Here is a 16,981-nt window from a genome sequence, read left to right on the forward strand (position 1 = left end):
AGCACCTATCTTACATGAAGAAATTAATTGCAGGTAATATCATTTCTGAGATAAGCCAGAAAAGTTGTTTCTTTCTTCATAGGTAAACACTGTTGAGATAATATTCTGGTCAGACTATCAGTAGATATTGATCCTTTCCTGACATGACTCTCAGTAAAGTAAGGTATCTAGTTAGTGAATTAATTGAGACAATTTCATGCATTAATTGCAAGAAAATTAAAGTCTCTGATTAAATCTAATTAGGTACGGAGGTTCAATGAGTATATGACAGTTGGATCGCAGCCCTCCAGAGAAGAAAAAAGAGAGATGATTGACAAGGAAAATTACTCACTGGCAGTGGGATGTTTCAATTGCCGATCACAGACATTTCCTTCCAAACTCATACGAAGAACGGTAATAATAAAATTCTGTGGGAATTTGCTGGCTGTTCGCACTGATAATAGGAAGGAATATATTCAGGAAACGAAGTGTAACACTTCGACTGGTTACGCCTTAAAGCCTCGGTATATATCTCGGAAAGCCCTACGTGCTGTTGAGGTGATACACGAAATCATTTCTTTTCATTTTCATATTTCCTTCGTGAAAACTGTAGTGAGTGGTGAAGTGGTGAAAAATTGTGATTGTGATTTGATTTGTTTACAAATTGTTATCACGAGTTCTCAGTTCAGTTCAGTTCAGTTCGTGTTCCGGGAACGAAATTCCCTTTTGGTCCGATGATCCGCGTCCGCGTTCCGCGTACAACGTTGAGGAATTTTCAGGATGCAACTTGAAGGAGCCGTTAGCCGTTAGACGATGTTGGTCTATTTTTCCAGTCTCTCTTCAAATGGAGCCTCAAAAATAAATGTAAGTACTTAAATTTTGTTAGTATATCATTCAGGAAATGTAGATCGACGGACCTTACCCAAAATTAATGATCTAAATCAACTGAGATCTTCCGCCCTCCAGCGACGAAATTTCTGTTCTCACTTCCTCACATGATTTGACATACCTGTCACAGTGTCATTATTATGAGAAGAAAAGTCGTTCTGGAAAACATGGAGAGGGCAGGTATCGTTTAGGACTCACTGGAAACCATGAAATACTTTTGTCTCACAAGTTTGAGTCTCCATTACTCTCATGAGACAACCCTGCAGTGATAGCGAAGAGAGCGATAAGTGCAGGCTGGGATGTACCTCAAGACAAATAAAATCATCATGTGCTAATCATGGCTCATGCAGAAATGCGCTTATGGCTGCCTTCGCCATCATGGCAGAAAGGTGCGCAAATTTAGACCTTCGTCCTGATTTGACCAATGTCCCACTCAATAAGTTGGGCCAAGCTCATCTCGCTATTAAAACATCTCATCACTTCTTTATCATACCTCCATTTTCACACGAGCCCTGCAAGTACGCACCACGTTATATGAACATTATGGCTCACTACAATACAAAGTTGCGTCCATTTGTCCTAGGAGTGATGATATGTCCCGTTCTCTATTATTTTTATTACCCACACTATCTGGCACGTTTTCATTAGGTTGATCCAACACATAACCTCTTCTAATTCTCTCAGTGAATGTAAAACGATACCTCTTGAATATCAATACATCACTCGCATGACTTAGCACTGTCAGCGTAAAGGACCGTGAGCCCTGCCTCCGGCTCTTTGTCCCTTGATTATTTACTATACCACCAAAGCAACGTAGATTGCCGTAAAACTTAAGCTTGATCAATCATCACATCGGAATAGCATTTCATTAAACTGCGCGTAAGGACCAAGATATGAAAGTACCCAAGCGTTCAGAGCGAGCCAGTTTATCGTCTCTCAGGCTCCGTTTTACTTGTACTGAATGCTAGGGCATTATTACACAAATGAACTAGAGTGCTGTAAATAGTATGTTTGTTTTTTCCAAGAGCACAATAAATGAGAAAAATCATGTTACATTGCACTAACCTAAATTTTGGGAACTTATAAGGTCAATTTTCAAAGAGATATGTGTTAATGATGTAACAATTTCAATTTGTTGTGTTTGATTGGAGGGGAAGAAAAGAAGATAATTTAAGTCCGATTTCAGATGCCTACTTTTTCTCAGTTTAAATATTTGCTGAAACTGGTTGAAAATAAATTGTCGGCAACTCAGTTTTGGTAAGTGTTCCTCTTACCTGTACTTCACTTAGGTACCTGTTTTCTACATTAGACAGGGCAAAAAAATTAAAATCCTCAGTTTCAAGAGAGCTGTGAAAAAAATCTAATTTTTAAGAAAAATTCTCTGGTATCAACAATTGAGAAGTTACACCGATTTGTAGTTCTTGAAAGAACTGCAATTTTATGATTATTTTAAAATTTCGTTCTACTTAAATGAAACAGCTTGAGATCTAGGTAATTTTTTTTTTCAACGGATAAAATTTGCATGTCAAGTATGAATAAAATCTAAGAGCTAAACAATCACAAGTCACCTCATTGAACTGTCACCATGCCTTGTATAATGCTGTTTATTTGTCTGTTTTTCAGGTTTTTGAAGGGCTTCCTGCACTCCAGCTTGCTCCCTCTTTCTGGATTTCTTACATTCTGGATTAAGAAAGCGGCTACTATTCTATGACATGGCTGTCAGTTTCTCATCTGAGCAGTCATCCGATAGGAAATTAGCAGCGACTAAAAATCATCTGGTTTTGAGAAATTCACCATGAATCGCCTCAAAACAACATCATCAAAAGAAGTTGCAGTGTATTCAGAGAAAATAAACATAGTACCTACCTACAGTTTCCCTAAAAATTTTATGTGTGACCGAAAATGTGTTAAAAAATTTGAAGTGGTGTGAAGTTCAATTAGTTACCTTTAACATGCATTGCTCTAATCTTAATGAGAAAATAAATGAAAGTGAGTGCGCTGTGGTGAAGTGTGCGTAAATAGCATCATTGGTGTCTTATACAGGTTTTATTTTTGATGAAGGATCAGTTGAATTTGGTGAGTCATGCCCATTATATCTTCCTTTTGCATGCAATTTTGTCACGGGAAACCGTCAATAAATGAAGTAAAATGCAAAAATGCCCTTGAAATTGAATCAATCCTGCATTTTTTTCCTTCGGTTTGTTGGTTTGGTAAACCATGTAAGGTAAAGTCACCAGTTATAGACACCCCAAAAAATAGGACCAGTGACAGCCATCTTCTCATATACATTAAAAACATAAAAATTTGAAGACAACTAGGAGCTTTTTAATATTTTTAGTAGATTATTGACATTCTGAAGAGCATTTTGATGTACAAAGCAGGGATTTGTTGTGAATTTAAAATTGCAAAAGAATACTTTTAAATTGGCCGTTCTAAAATGATGTAAAACGACTAATTTCTTAGCAGTTCAGTTAAGAAACTCGTTTAGAAATGAAGTAAAAATGGATATACATTATTACTTTTGAGGTAACTTTGATACTACTATTTGTTGAGGGAGGTTTATAGAGTGGTTTTTGTGGTTATTTGTCGTTTGGATGTCAGAATATTTTAATTAATGGGGGTGTCTGTAACTGGTGCCAAAAATGAGGTAGCGACCAGAGACAGACACGCGCGTAGCTTCAAGGATTTGATAATAAATAATTTCCTATAAATCATTTAGTTATGCCATAATGTTTGTCAATAATTCATTAATCCTTTGTAATTGGTTTATTTTTATATCAGTCCATTTTAAATGCAGCAAAAACCTTAGTCAAAAACGGTGTCTGTCACTCATGCCGAAAATGTGTAATTCCTAGTTACAGACACTGAAGTTTATAACCTCAAAAGCAGTTCAGATTTTTGAGATAAAAATGGCAAAAAAGTACGGTTGAATGGAGTATATCATTCTTGAATCATACCTTCAATGTGTACAAAGTTTCTTTCCCCATAATTTTTCACAAAAATCAGTATTGTATTTAAGGTAATGACATTTTAAGGGAGTGTCTGTTACCGGAGCAGAGACGATGTCTATAGCTGGGACCCAGGGTGTCCATAACTGAGGCAGTCCCTCATTTTGGAATTTATTACTTTTTCGACCTTTTCAACCTAAATGTTTATGAAAATTGAAAGGATAAGATAAAATTTATGTGAGACTAAAAATCTTGAATTCGCAGCTTTAGATTACATATTACAGCCAGTCAAAGATAGAAACTCTCTTAAAGGTGTCTATAACTGGTGACTTCACCTTAAGCTAGTTTCTTGCTACAGCACAGAAACTAGCTTTAAGGAAATCACGGCCACGGAAATCACGGCCACGGAAATCACGGCCACGGAAATCACGGCCACGGAAATCACGGTCACGGAAATCACGGTCATGGAAATCACGGTCACGGAAATCACGGCCACGGAAATCAAAAGTCACGGAAAATTTTCTGTCCGAAAATTCCATGACTCTGATTTCCTTGGGAAAAAGTCAAGGAACATTTTTACTTGGGTATTCCTGGCAGTAAGTATCAAAACCACACGTCTGGTAGATCTTCTAAGCATTTGGTTAACATTATAAAAATATAACACTCGTTACAATATTCCTTGAGTACAAAGTAAATCTAAACATTCTAGTACCCACTATCATTCGTTTCATCCGTATAACGAGCGGAACAACATGAAATAATTAAGAGTTATCGCATCACAAGAGTTCAGTGAAAGTTGAAGTGTCTTTTGCCGGAGTACAAAGTCACGTGCTAGGGAACAGCGTTAAACAGCTCTACCTATCCGGAACAGGGGTGATGATAAATTATGAAAGCGCAAGTTGGCAATGGGTGTGACAGATAAGAGTCAAACACGCAGTTTCACATAACAAGGGGTTATTTTTAAGTTCTCAAACAGAACGACACGCAACACGGTCAACGTTAGGAATTTATGATCGCGTTCAAATAACGTCAGCCCCAGCTCGGTGAACCGAAACCGACAGCGGGGATGTTTCCTCCCCTTGTGCCACCCTCCGTTCCAGACACGTCGCTGATCTTCCTGGAAGAGAAGTCTTACTTAAGTTGAGCCTTCCTCTGTTGCCTCTCTCTTCTAGGAGATATACTACCGTGCTAAGGAAGAACACCGTATGGCATTCGAGAGTTGCCAAATTTACTTCGATAAGATGTTCATTTTTGAGGAAAGTTATGAATATTTTTCCTTTAAATTTTCAGAATCTGTAAATAAAATTGCGAACAATTTGTGAACAACAAGTGAGAAGGGAAACACACCAACTTGGTTACTCGAAAATTCTCAATTTTCATACGAGACAGTCAATTTTCATAAAGGTCATTGAAGTTAGCGCATCTGTTTTAACTTGGACTTTTAAAGTGTTCTCAAAAATTTGTCTTTCGGCACCAAAAATCTAGTTCTGAGACTAATTGCTTTACCTACTGTGCAGTTGTGTGTCATCTTGATCATTTTCATTTTTTCGAGTTGGTGTGTTTCCGTTCTCACTGATTCAATTTGGATCACATTGCGACGAAAATTTTCCGAAAAATTGGGAGGAAAATTTTCACAAGTTTTCCTGAAAATTCTTATTTTACCAACAAAAATTTATAATCGCACGGAGCACTGGAAAAAAAACCACATTGGATCTAGAGTCCAAACTCTTTTTTTTTTCCCAGTGAGATTCAATGTTCATACGGCGTTCTTCCTTAGCACGGCAGAATTATTCTACGTCTATAATAAAAATTCGCTTCATCTAAGTCAGCGAGGTGAAGTGAGAAAAATGAGAGAGATGGATCACCTTTGGCCAGCACCAAGCGTAGGTTTGGGAGGAGCTCTGCTGGAACTGGGCCCTGGAGGAGGACGAGGCGGAGCCGGGCGTGAAGTGGTGTTTGGCGCGGTTGCGGGCGCCGCCGCCGAAGCCGGGGCCCTTGCGGCACTTGATCACTTTGTTGGGCATGGCGTACATGTAGTTGGAGAAGCGGCGGCGGGAGTGCCGCACGATCGACACCCAGTCTATCATCGTGAAGTCGTGTCCTTGACCTTGACCTAGACTCTGACCCTGGTCGTGTCCTTGACCTTGACCTAGACTCTGACCCTGACCCTGACCCTAGTGGCCTGCTCCCAACACTCCAGGCTAGACGGCCGGCCGCCATGGGGTCGCCAACCGCAGGCAGGTCCCGGTCGAACACTCGGAGCCGTTTACGATCCGCACATCCAGGACCCCAGGTGAAGGATCGCGCATAGTTTCAGGCGCACTGACATTGAACCGAACGCGCCCGAAGATGCTACGAATGCGGTGAGAGGCGCAGCGCACTATTTCACTGTTACGTTGGTCCAAGTTCCTGGCACAAAGAGCACTAGTTTCAATCTTAGATCTTCCCCTAGACACTCTGACATTGGTCCAGAATTACGGACGCGTTTTAGGATGCCACGAATGTGAGGTTAGCATAAAGTCTCATTTCGCGGTTACACTTGATGTCTCTGTTCTTTTGGACGCACAAAACACTAGTTTTGGAGCTTAATTCTTAGTCTTGAAGTTTAATTCTTCAGTTAAGCTTCAGTTATCATAATTTGTACAGGCTTTAATTCGAAATCCGCCGACAACCTGTTTTTGATTCCAGAATTACTAACAATTCAAACTTTATAGACAATTTCTCGGTTTTATACACATACGATGGGATGGCCAATGGCCATGGTGAAACTACAAAAGGACGTACTGAGTACAATATTTCAAAATTTCTGTTCCTCCATTATTTATCTGGGGCTATAATTTAGATTATTTTTATGGAATCTTCAAAGAAGAAAACTTCTTCTTCCTCGATCTTCTTTCTTACATACTTCCGATCTCTTTCTTCTTGGTGGGGGTGGAGGAAAATCAAACGAAATTTTCTGTAATGACGAAGAAGAGTCACCATTTTAAACAGGGAAATAGGACAAAAGAAATTTACGAAGTCGCAAAGCGAGATACGTGATTTTGTAGTTTCATCATCGATTAGTTGATCTCACTGGTTAGTGGAGTAGTTAGTTTATCATACGGTAGGTAGGTAGTTCATCAGAAGTAAGTAGTTCCGGTTAGGGACAATTTTGGGGGAAAAACTGAGACTAAAGTAGTGGGGTTAAGGTGAAAGGGTTAATAGGGTATCTAGTAAAAATTGGCGATAAGAGTTGCGTTTCAAAATACCATACGAATTCTTATAGCCGGCTAAAGAAGGCTACGGAAAATCATATAACTGGCTGCAGAATGCGGAGAAAATCATACGGCCGGGCTATACGAAGCGATAAAAAAGTATGCAGCCGGGCTATACTTTCTATAGCCGGGCTTCACACTTTATCGCCTGGCTGTTGCTTTTTCGCCATCCATTATAAAAGGCTATAAGAAATTTTGTAGAAATTCGTGTGCTTTGGAAATCATTAAGTTTGATACGGAACCACCTTAATATTTACAAAACACACGTTATGTTTTCCTTTAATACATATTTTTTTTCATCAATTAAAACGAGAATAATCCATACAGGATGTGCAAACATTTCAAAATCATGAGTTGAATGACGCTGACTCCGCCAGATAAAAAAGTAGAGCGTAAGCGGAGCGGCGACGCACTGGCGCCTACAAACCTAACTAGGATACTTCACGCATTGCGCAAGGCGTGAAGTATCCCAGTTAGGTTTGTAGGCGCCAATGCGCGTTTCGAGCTGGCTGCCCGCCTTAGTGCCACGGCGCTTGAAGCAACTATTTCACAGGAGGTATTGCACGGTATCATACGAAACTGAAGGCGCTCTAATATATTAGGAATGGTAGGCATCCATCTAAAGTACGGAGCTTTCCTCGCAAAATAAATCAAGATCTTACGGTCCAAAAAGAGAGCAGTGGTCCAAAAACTCAATAAGCCCTAGCATCCGTAATTAGTGACGTTTAGCATACACTTTATCGCCTGGCTGTGAGTTGTTAAATCGACATCGGCTATAAAAGGCTATAAGAAATTGTGTAGCCGGATATAGAAGCTATTGGAAATCTTACAGCCGGCCGTAGGTCTATGGTATTTTGGAACACAGATTCTACTGCCAATTTTTACCAGGGGTAGATGTAACTTTAAAAAAAAATAAATAAAAAAAATAAAAAAAAAGTGTTTACATTGGATAAACGGACACCACCCGACACAAGTTTGCACCTTAATGGGTGGTTACGTTACTTTTTGGTATATTTTTTATGTAAATAAGAAATTCCAAAGCTATTTTTGAAAAGTATGGAGAGAAAGGAGCATTTAAAAGTGAAAACGAACTTTATACAGAAGACTCATTTTGACCCACTAAACACCCTCTTGCAATGCAGTGGCGATTTTGCGAGTTGGCAACACTGTTTTTCCTCCATTTAAATCCATTGAAAATATCGATATTATGTGAGGCAAGGTGCCTCACCGAGAATCGATTGCTTTGCATACATTAATATGTAGGTAAGACAGTGTTGCCAACTTTCAAGAATCGCCTATGTTGCATCGTGACCGTTGAATCCTGGGACACCCTGTAGACCTTCATGCGAACGCGAATTGAAGTTTCGCGAATGTGAGATTAGTGCACTGACGAGAAATTACGGGTGAGCTAGTTGGAAAAGTTGAGAGAAATTGACTGTGCTAATAGACTCGCCGAACATCATAAACCGCAAACTTTAGATGAGCCGCTGACTGAGGAATCGAGTTCGGGATGCGATCGATTCACGTGCCCATCGGACACTGTTGCCAGACACGGTTGGAATATCAGCACTTTTACCCAGTTGACCCAATGTAAAAAGTCCACGTTACATTGCAAAATCAGGCAACCTTGTCATCGGATGTGCCGGATCGGTGGCATCAAACAGGGCATATTGCAGTCAAACCAAGCTTTGAGCTCCGCTCACTCGGGTAATAAATTTTGGGCTGCAGCCCCCAAAGTTGCTCGGCTCAAATAAAATCGCTGCTGAAAAACTTCAATCCGAATACCTAAACTTTGAGCTTGTGTCCTTTCACTGAGCGGAATTTCCATGAAATGTGAAACACTCGTGATACGCTTGTCACAGAAGCAGAATTTGAGCTGTTTCGAATTTTGTGTTCGTCAGATAGAGCCGATGGGGGACGTTTTATCATTAAGTTAAATGAAGCGTAAGGATATACGCATGGATGCGGTAATTTTTGAATCGCGTGGAGTTCTCAAAGTAAGGTATTGTAAGGAGTCATACCCAATCACTTTTTTGAACTTTCTTCATGGTACTTTTTACCGAGTAACTTTCGTCGCGGAAAGTTTCTATGATCCATGAGCTATTTTCGATCAAAGCAATACCTAATGACGTCACATAGGTGCGAAATTAAATTTTCAATCATCATTCTTTAACTATGTGCGCACAGTGCGAGACAAGGAGTAAATTTGAGATCTTTTGATGCGCTCATAGATTTTGTCAAACGTTTAACTCTGTTCACAGCTATACAAAATGCATGCAACAGTTAATCTAATTGATGTCTCGAAAGTTATGGAATGTGGATGGGAACAAGGAGTGTGAGGCTAAAAATGTCGAGCTCACCACAACTCGGTCGTTCACAGTGGCGAGGCGTGAGTAATCGATTATCAATATTTCCCCATTTGAAACTGTAGCAAAGAATCGATTATTAAGGCGTTCGTTGCGAACACGATGTTTATCGATCCTTTTCCATGGGTTCAAACGGCAGATCAATAGACATATCGCAAAGCACGCCACGGCACTGGTCGTGCAGCTCGGAATGCGTGCCCCCGGTTCAACCTGCCCTGAAAATCGTGGTGACAGCATGAGCGGGCTCATCCAAAAAGGCTGCTACTCTCTCTTGCGATAGAGCGACGATTTATCCTCACAATATCGCCGTCTCGGCGTGTTTGTCATTTACTACACGCTCCAATCAACAACCGTCAAACCGATACCCTGGATTCCGCCCCGGGAAAGAGCATAGAGTATCACTCCATTCAGGTTCAATGCTCTTGTTAGCGCTCAACCGCCCCACCGCCCCATCAGACTTTCGACGTTAACTTCGTTCGGCCTGCATAGAGACCGCTACATCACGCGTGGTGGAACGTTCAAGTTGATATCAAAGGTCCTTATGTCAAAGGTAACGTATAAAGTTGTTGGGATTCATATTTATCAGGTTAGTTAGTAATTTGAAGAGGTGGTAAATTAGTACTGGGTCACACTGTTTTGCGGGGCCAAAAAGCTCAAAAGATCAATTAGAGTCAAACACTTCGAGCTCTAATGTTAGTAATTTGACTTATATCGTTTTGTAAGCCTGATTCTTTTATGATTCTATTAATCTCTTTGCTTGCTAGGCCATCTACCAGGGGGACGTAAAACAAGCAGGTCGACTTTTGCCTTGCTAAGGAAAAACGCCGTATGAACATTCGGCAGTTACCAAATTTTCTCCGATAAAATGTTCATTTTGAAAGAAAGTTACGTACATTTTTCCTGGAAATGTTCACATACTTTACATTAAAAATAAAAACACACTGAAATACAAAAAACAAATGGGTATACTAGGCTAGAGGAGACATAAAACAACCAACCGAGTTTGCACTGATTCCTACCTCGGTCAGTTGCATGCTCATTTTCTCGTTTTAATTTTTACATTTTTTAGCCTCTGTTTCAGTTGAAAATGGGCATGTAATTGGCCCGAAACGTCCTGGTTGTTTTATGTCTCCTCTAGCCTTGTATACCCATTTGTTTTTTGTATTTTAGTATGTTTTTATTCTTGTCTGCTTTCGGGCTATTGTGTGTCTCTCTCTCTCTTATCACTTTACATTAAACTTCGAACAATACTGTCTGAAAAATTGGAATAAAAATATCCATAACTTTTTCAATAAATTTGTATTTTATCAAAGGAAACTTGGCAATGTCTGGTGGCTCATACGGCGTTCTTCCTCAGTATGGCAGACTTTCACTCTGGCCTTGCAATGTAACTGACAGGTTCCCTTCCCGTGCGTAGCCCAACAAGCAAAACAACGATACAGGATAAGGGTTAAAAACAACGTAAGTAAGAGGAAATAACCAAAAAACCATCATTCTGCCAAAATTCATCGATAAAAGTCTTGCACCAAAAAGACAAACCGAACGAGCTGCCGGCAGATTGTTTTAATTGTTTCACACTCCGGCTCTCGTAGGAGATAATGCACGCGCACTGGACTCACGATTAAACGGACCAAATGAGATACATAGCTAATAGGCTTCCGAAAAAAGCCAGGATCATGATAACACCGAGGACCCCACACATGGCTTGAAAGGAATAGTCGGACGTGAAAGCATCGGACGTCAGAACATTGGGGTTCATCTTGCGGACGGGCTTGAAGAGTTCAGGATACTCGGCTCATACATATTTACAGCAGCCACGGAAGCACTATTTTGGACACACCAGAAAAATGAATCCGATTAGCACGATCCTTTTCTCAGCTGATGAGTGTCGAGAGATCGAAGAAAATGAGAGGCGTCACTTGCGAGTCGTTTTTTCAAACAACGAACTTCACTAAGTACCGTGAACTGAGAACGAACGACAAAAGAATAGGAGGAAAAACCGCACAAAGGAACGGGTGGAAAAGCTCTACATGAATCAATAGCACGCTGAAATTATCACAATAGAGTCTTTAATGAGACTGCCAACGTCGAGCGCGTAATTAAACTGTTCAACATTTCAGAGTATATTCTTTATACTCTAGGATAAGATCATGGTAAATTTTAAAGCGTTATGTTGCTTCATTTTCCTGATAATTGGACGTATTTCTATCAAACGGAACTAAGCGCCAATTTGAGTTCCTTTTGAGGAATTTAGAATCCCGTATAGCGCGTTCTGTCAAACGGACCTAAGCGCCATCGAAAAGCATTGCGAGTATAGAACGGAATAAGCCAGACGCCCGATTCCGCCGCCAATCCAAGCCCCCCTCTACCTTCTTCACCCTATGGCGCTTAGGTCCGTTTGATAGAAATACGTCCAATCAACCGAACGTGAGAGGAAAGTGAACGTATTCATCCAAAATCAGCCTAACTACATCCGACGCACACTGTACCGAATCAAAAGGAAGAGTGCGACAAAATCTGGAAAATTTGACAGCTTAAATTTCCGAAAATATGAGACAAAAATGCTTAAGAGTGGTTCCATTGATTTTTTCATGAAATTTTCTCTCAGAAACACCCCTTGAAATAGAAATCGTAACGAAATGAACATCAAAATTTGGAATTGTAGCCAAAAATTTCATGTCCCACTTCTTCTATTAGCTCGTTCCACTGTGCGACGTCGCCTAATTTTTTCTGATGTTTTATACTTAAAAACGGAAAACTCAGCAGCGCTGAAACTTAAATTTTTTAAGTATACTCTCTATAATATGAGAAAGAGAAAGATGAAAGGCGTTAAGTGCAATTAGATTCTCTGTTGAGGGAATAAAACACGAAAAAGAGTTAGGCAATGTGAAATGCAGCTGCGGGTCGATTATTGAAACTGATAGACAAAGCTATAGACAAAGAAGACATAGAGGGTATAAAGCAATCCTATTTGTTGAAATGGGTGGTTTTCATAGACTAAGGGGGAAATGATAGACTAACTGTCGGGTCTCTCGTGGGTTGCCGTTAGTTAGTCTATTACCTACCTCATTTGTCCATTGCAACCACCCGCCTCCACCAATAGGATCCCTCCATATCCTTTTTGTCTTCTTTGTCTATTGCTTTGTCTATCAGTTTCAATAATCAGCCCGCAGGCCAAATGAGGAAATGGGAGCGTGAATTACAGTTAGGTCGTTCCTGGTTTAGTCCGTCCAAATTCCTTCACTCAAGTTCGCGAAGACCTAATATGATTCTACAACTAGCACATCCGATGGAGTAAAAATCGAAGTTGTTGTTGAATTAGTGTGAAAGAGCAGACTCGAAGGGACCGCGTCCGCGCCGAGGGGTCACACAGGGATACGGATTGCGGTCGTCGTAAAAATCCCCGGCGAAAGGGGTTAAGCCGTTGAGCCCGTCGGGAGCGGGAGCGGCGCGGGCGGGATTAAGAAGCGTGCTATTGTGTACGTTTGCTGGGCGGGCGAGGGGGGCGCAGGGACGCCCGGCACGGGAAACGCGCGTGTTCGGGTTCGCGGGACGACTGAGAAGTGCTCGACGGGGCCGGGAGCGCGAGGTGGGCAAAGCCCAAGCGTCAAAAGCGTCCGCGGCGGCGGCGGCGGCGGCGGCGGGACTCGGTAAAAATAGACGTCGACGCTTTCTTGGGTCGTCGATGTGGGTGCGGCGGCGGCGTCGCTCGTTCCGCTTTCAGTGATCCCACGGATTCGGATTGGAAGGTCCAACTGCCACGCAAGAGGGGATTCCCCGCTACGCTACGCCTCGGACGCGCCGTAGAAGTACTCTGCCGCAGGGTGGCATGACACGTAAGAAAGAAAAAAAAAGATTGGAAATTTTAGTGGAATATTTCATATTTTTCAAGGGCTAGAGTATGCAACCCGCACTTAAACGCACAAGAATATAAGAAAGTCACAATTTTAACATTTTGCGAACCGCGAAAAGAAACCGGTATTTTTCAAAATCTTTCATAAATTTCTGAAATTTCATGAAATATTTCACATGAAATTTCAAGATTTTATTTTTCATGAAATTTTGCCACCCTCCTCTGCCGTGCTAAGGAAGAACGGCGTGGCACGGATTTTCATATTTCGACATGTCCGTACTCTCCCCATATAGGACTCTAGAGATGAGTATGGCCACTGAAGGATCTGCTACTGATTGGCATAGCCATCTTAGAGTCGTATTATTTTACCCTTCGCAACCCAAGGAGGGTCAAACTGCCCCTAGCCTTACTGAAAATCCGAGGTACCAAGTTAAAGCCACTACAACTCATTGGTAGTGTAGAGCGGAGTATACATATATTGAAAGTTCACGCCTCGCGCCTTCAATTCTGTAAATACAACAAGGACATTCATCGAGCATGTATAGTTGTATCTCTGCGCCGTCCTTAACGCGCGTCTATTCCCTCGCTCTATTTCCATGTTCTGTTTACTCCGTTCGTCGCACGTCTAAAAATTGATATTTTGGCGAGAGTTGTTACGTGTCAGGGAATTTTTTGACGAGTATCCCTAGAAATTCCGAGCCCGGTTAAATTGACCCGACCATCTCTTCTGGAGGCGTATTTGGGTGGGGGGAGGAGAGGGGGCGCCAGTACGTTACCAAATTGCATGTACTAAGATGAATATTTTGAAAAAAGTATTTCTGACCACAAAAACATGGAACTAACATATATATATTACTTCAAAAACTATCAGAATTAATGCGTTTAATTAAATACGGTTAAATTTGACTCGAGTAAATTTACTGCATAGCACGCTGTATTACACAGCATCCTTACATCAACAGAGGAACAGATACCCGCAAAAAAAATATTATCATGACTGTAACTTCTACTGTTTTCACAAATATCTGTCTATTTATCAACAATGTTATGTTCATTTTAAGTTGTCTTGGCCGCCTCGATAAGTCACTACTGCTTTCTTCTTACAACAGTCAGTTCAAAGCACGGGCGGAGTTGAAAAACATACCATAAAAATGATTTGAGTGCGTTTAAAAATTGGCACAGGCTATACAGCGTAGGCTTCGAACACATGTTTCTCGTCAAAAGAGACAAATGGCAAGCGGGATGAATCCGATTTTCATTCAAGTATGAAGGCAATAGAGAGACAAGAGCTTAAAGTAGGCGAGCATAAATTAGTTTTTAACAGTGTTTGGCTTCATCGAGAGAATAGGAAATTCATTGAGCATTACGCTAGGTAAAATTATCAGTTGCGACTGCGTTATTTTCCCCTTGTTTTAGCTACGTCAAGTCGTCGGCGCGCATTGCGTAAGATTTGATTTTTAGCAGAAACCAAGCCACACATTTACTTCTAAACCGAGCATAAGTGTTGCTATGAGGAAGAAATAATTATTTTGCAAATAATTGTTAAGAAAAGGTTTTAGCAACAAAAAAATTGTCCAAAACGTTTTGGCCAATACCCACTATTTTCGTTTCTATCATGAATATCAAACAGACTAGGAGAAAGGAATAAGCTGCGTGCAAGCGAAAAAAGGACATCAAAGACGTATTACTGACGGCAAAGGCACAGTTCCTCTATATTGTCTTGCAGCAACCGTGTAAGGGTGAGAGGAGGCAGAGGATATTGAATTTTCTCGAGAAAGAGGAAAAAGAACAAAAATATAAGTGGGAGAACTCAGGGAAAAACGCCGGACACTGCAAACAAGCCAGCCAGATGAAAAGAGGAGGAGAGGGGTTAAGGACTTCCAGTGCGATGATCTGATAAACGTTGGACAAGGAAGTGCCTGCTTCGTAATCGATAATGCAAGTCGAAAAACACCTCGAGTACCTCGAGCGCAACGCGTCAACATTTCTGTTGTGAGATTACTTTCTTCAAGAAAAACGAATGAACGACAACGTTAAAAATTCTCAAAAAAATACTTTGTCGAATCCAGGGAAAAATCAGAGAAAATCCCAGGGTATTATAGTCCTTAATTGGACTACATTTTTCAATTAGGAACTAAAACTGGCACATCCGTAAAAACACTTAAGTGCATAGGGAGACTAATACAGGATTGCCATAATTTCTTGGTCTTCTGATTAGCTGGTTTTTCCCTTAATCCAAAATAAGATTTTTAACTTTTGTTTGTAAATTCGCTAGTTTCCGCTAGACTTATTAGACTTTCCTTGTGTGGAGATGAAATTGTGGAAAAAGACATTCAGTACCTGCCTAAAGGATGAAAAACCTTAAAAAGACCAGAAAGGGTAAACAGTTGGAGAATCAGTGGTAAGTTTTGGTGATTGGCAGTTGTATCAAAAATTACCCGTCTTTTCCCACAAATTCCCTGACTTTCCCTGGCATTTCCTAGTCGCCGGAAATTTCCGATTTTCCAAGTTTTCCAGGCAACCGACAGCCCTGTAATGGCACATACGTTGTTTCTAAACCTAACGAGGATTTTAAAATGTATTCCAAATGGTCGTATTTCTGCCAAACGGAACTGTATGCATCATGACGTGAGCCTTGAGCCCTGTTATGCATATATTCTTATGTGTCTCAGGGCTCGTGTCTAAATCCACACTGTTCCGTTTGGCAGAAAAACGTCCAAATGATAATAAGGCAAAACAGAGGCGAAGGAGTTTGGCGCGACGGACAGGGAGACGGGGCAGGGACGACTTTGGACGAGAGGGAGAGGGGTGGGGTCTCACCAACGTGATAAATAGAAAGAGGTAGCACGTTGCCCAGAACTCAGCGAGTTTTAATCAATGCGGATGGAAAGGAGGGGCGCCGATGGCCGAAGAAAGCTCAGACGAGTGAGCAAAACATGCGGAAATTTCGTCTGCATTTAGAGTTTCCGACTCCAGGGAATGGAACGGCGGTACATTCTTACAACTGAAAAAAAACTACGACAAGTTGTATTTTCCGCAAGTAGACATCCCTCCTCCTCTACACAAATTTAACTGAGGAAGGCCTCAAGTATTGGTCTGTTCCGAACTTCAGCTGGAGCAAGAAGGGGACATTTTCATAGTAGAAAATGGCTCAAAATCACGATGAGGGTAGAGTCCCTTTATACTGAGAGTCAAGACAATTCAGCTCATGGATGTCACAAACGGGAATAAAGATTACAGAAATTGAACGTTTTCGTAATCTTTGATCGGCCCATTCTCAAATGCCTTTCTCCGTTCCTCCTCTCGTTCCGTTTGTTCCTTGCCGAACCCGTAATTCCCTGGTCCATTCCAGATTATAATCTTTGCAATTGGTGAAAATGTAATCTTTATTCCCGTTTGTGACACTGTGGAGGCCTAAAATACGGAACCAATCAAAATGGATTCAAATTGTCTTGACTCTCAGTATAAAGGACTCTAGATGAGGGCATCGAGAAAATGTGAAATACACTCATAACTTCACAATCGGCCTAAGAAATACACATAAACTGATTGCGGTGGACGCACGGGTTGTAAGACAGTATGTTGGAGTTTTTTGCCAACGTGCGTTAAAAATTCAGCATAAAGCTGAAAAGCGTATCTCTTTGAGGGAAAATTATACTCGAATGAGCTTTTTTCCTCGTATTGAGATTTTCA

The 16,981-nt window shown here is 41.0% G+C and overlaps 1 protein-coding gene across 4 annotated transcripts in view; it reads right to left on the reverse strand.

Annotated features, from left to right (window-relative positions):
• dlg1 (MAGUK family member discs large 1) overlaps window positions 1-16,981 on the reverse strand; it is a 401,255-nt gene that overhangs the window by 219,123 nt on the left and 165,151 nt on the right. The window contains exon 1 of one of the 4 annotated variants that reach the window (XM_072306236.1): window positions 5,681-6,324. The exons of the other annotated variants lie outside the window; for them this stretch is intronic. Coding sequence (XP_072162337.1) covers window positions 5,681-5,902 — 222 coding nt within the window. The 5' untranslated portion in view covers window positions 5,903-6,324. Of the gene's footprint in view, window positions 1-5,680; window positions 6,325-16,981 lie in introns of those variants that run through there. 4 annotated transcript variants of the gene reach the window in all.

The sequence above is a fragment of the Bemisia tabaci genome, chromosome 1 (genome assembly GCF_918797505.1).
Source record: "Bemisia tabaci chromosome 1, PGI_BMITA_v3".
Lineage (NCBI taxonomy): Eukaryota > Metazoa > Arthropoda > Insecta > Hemiptera > Aleyrodidae > Bemisia > Bemisia tabaci.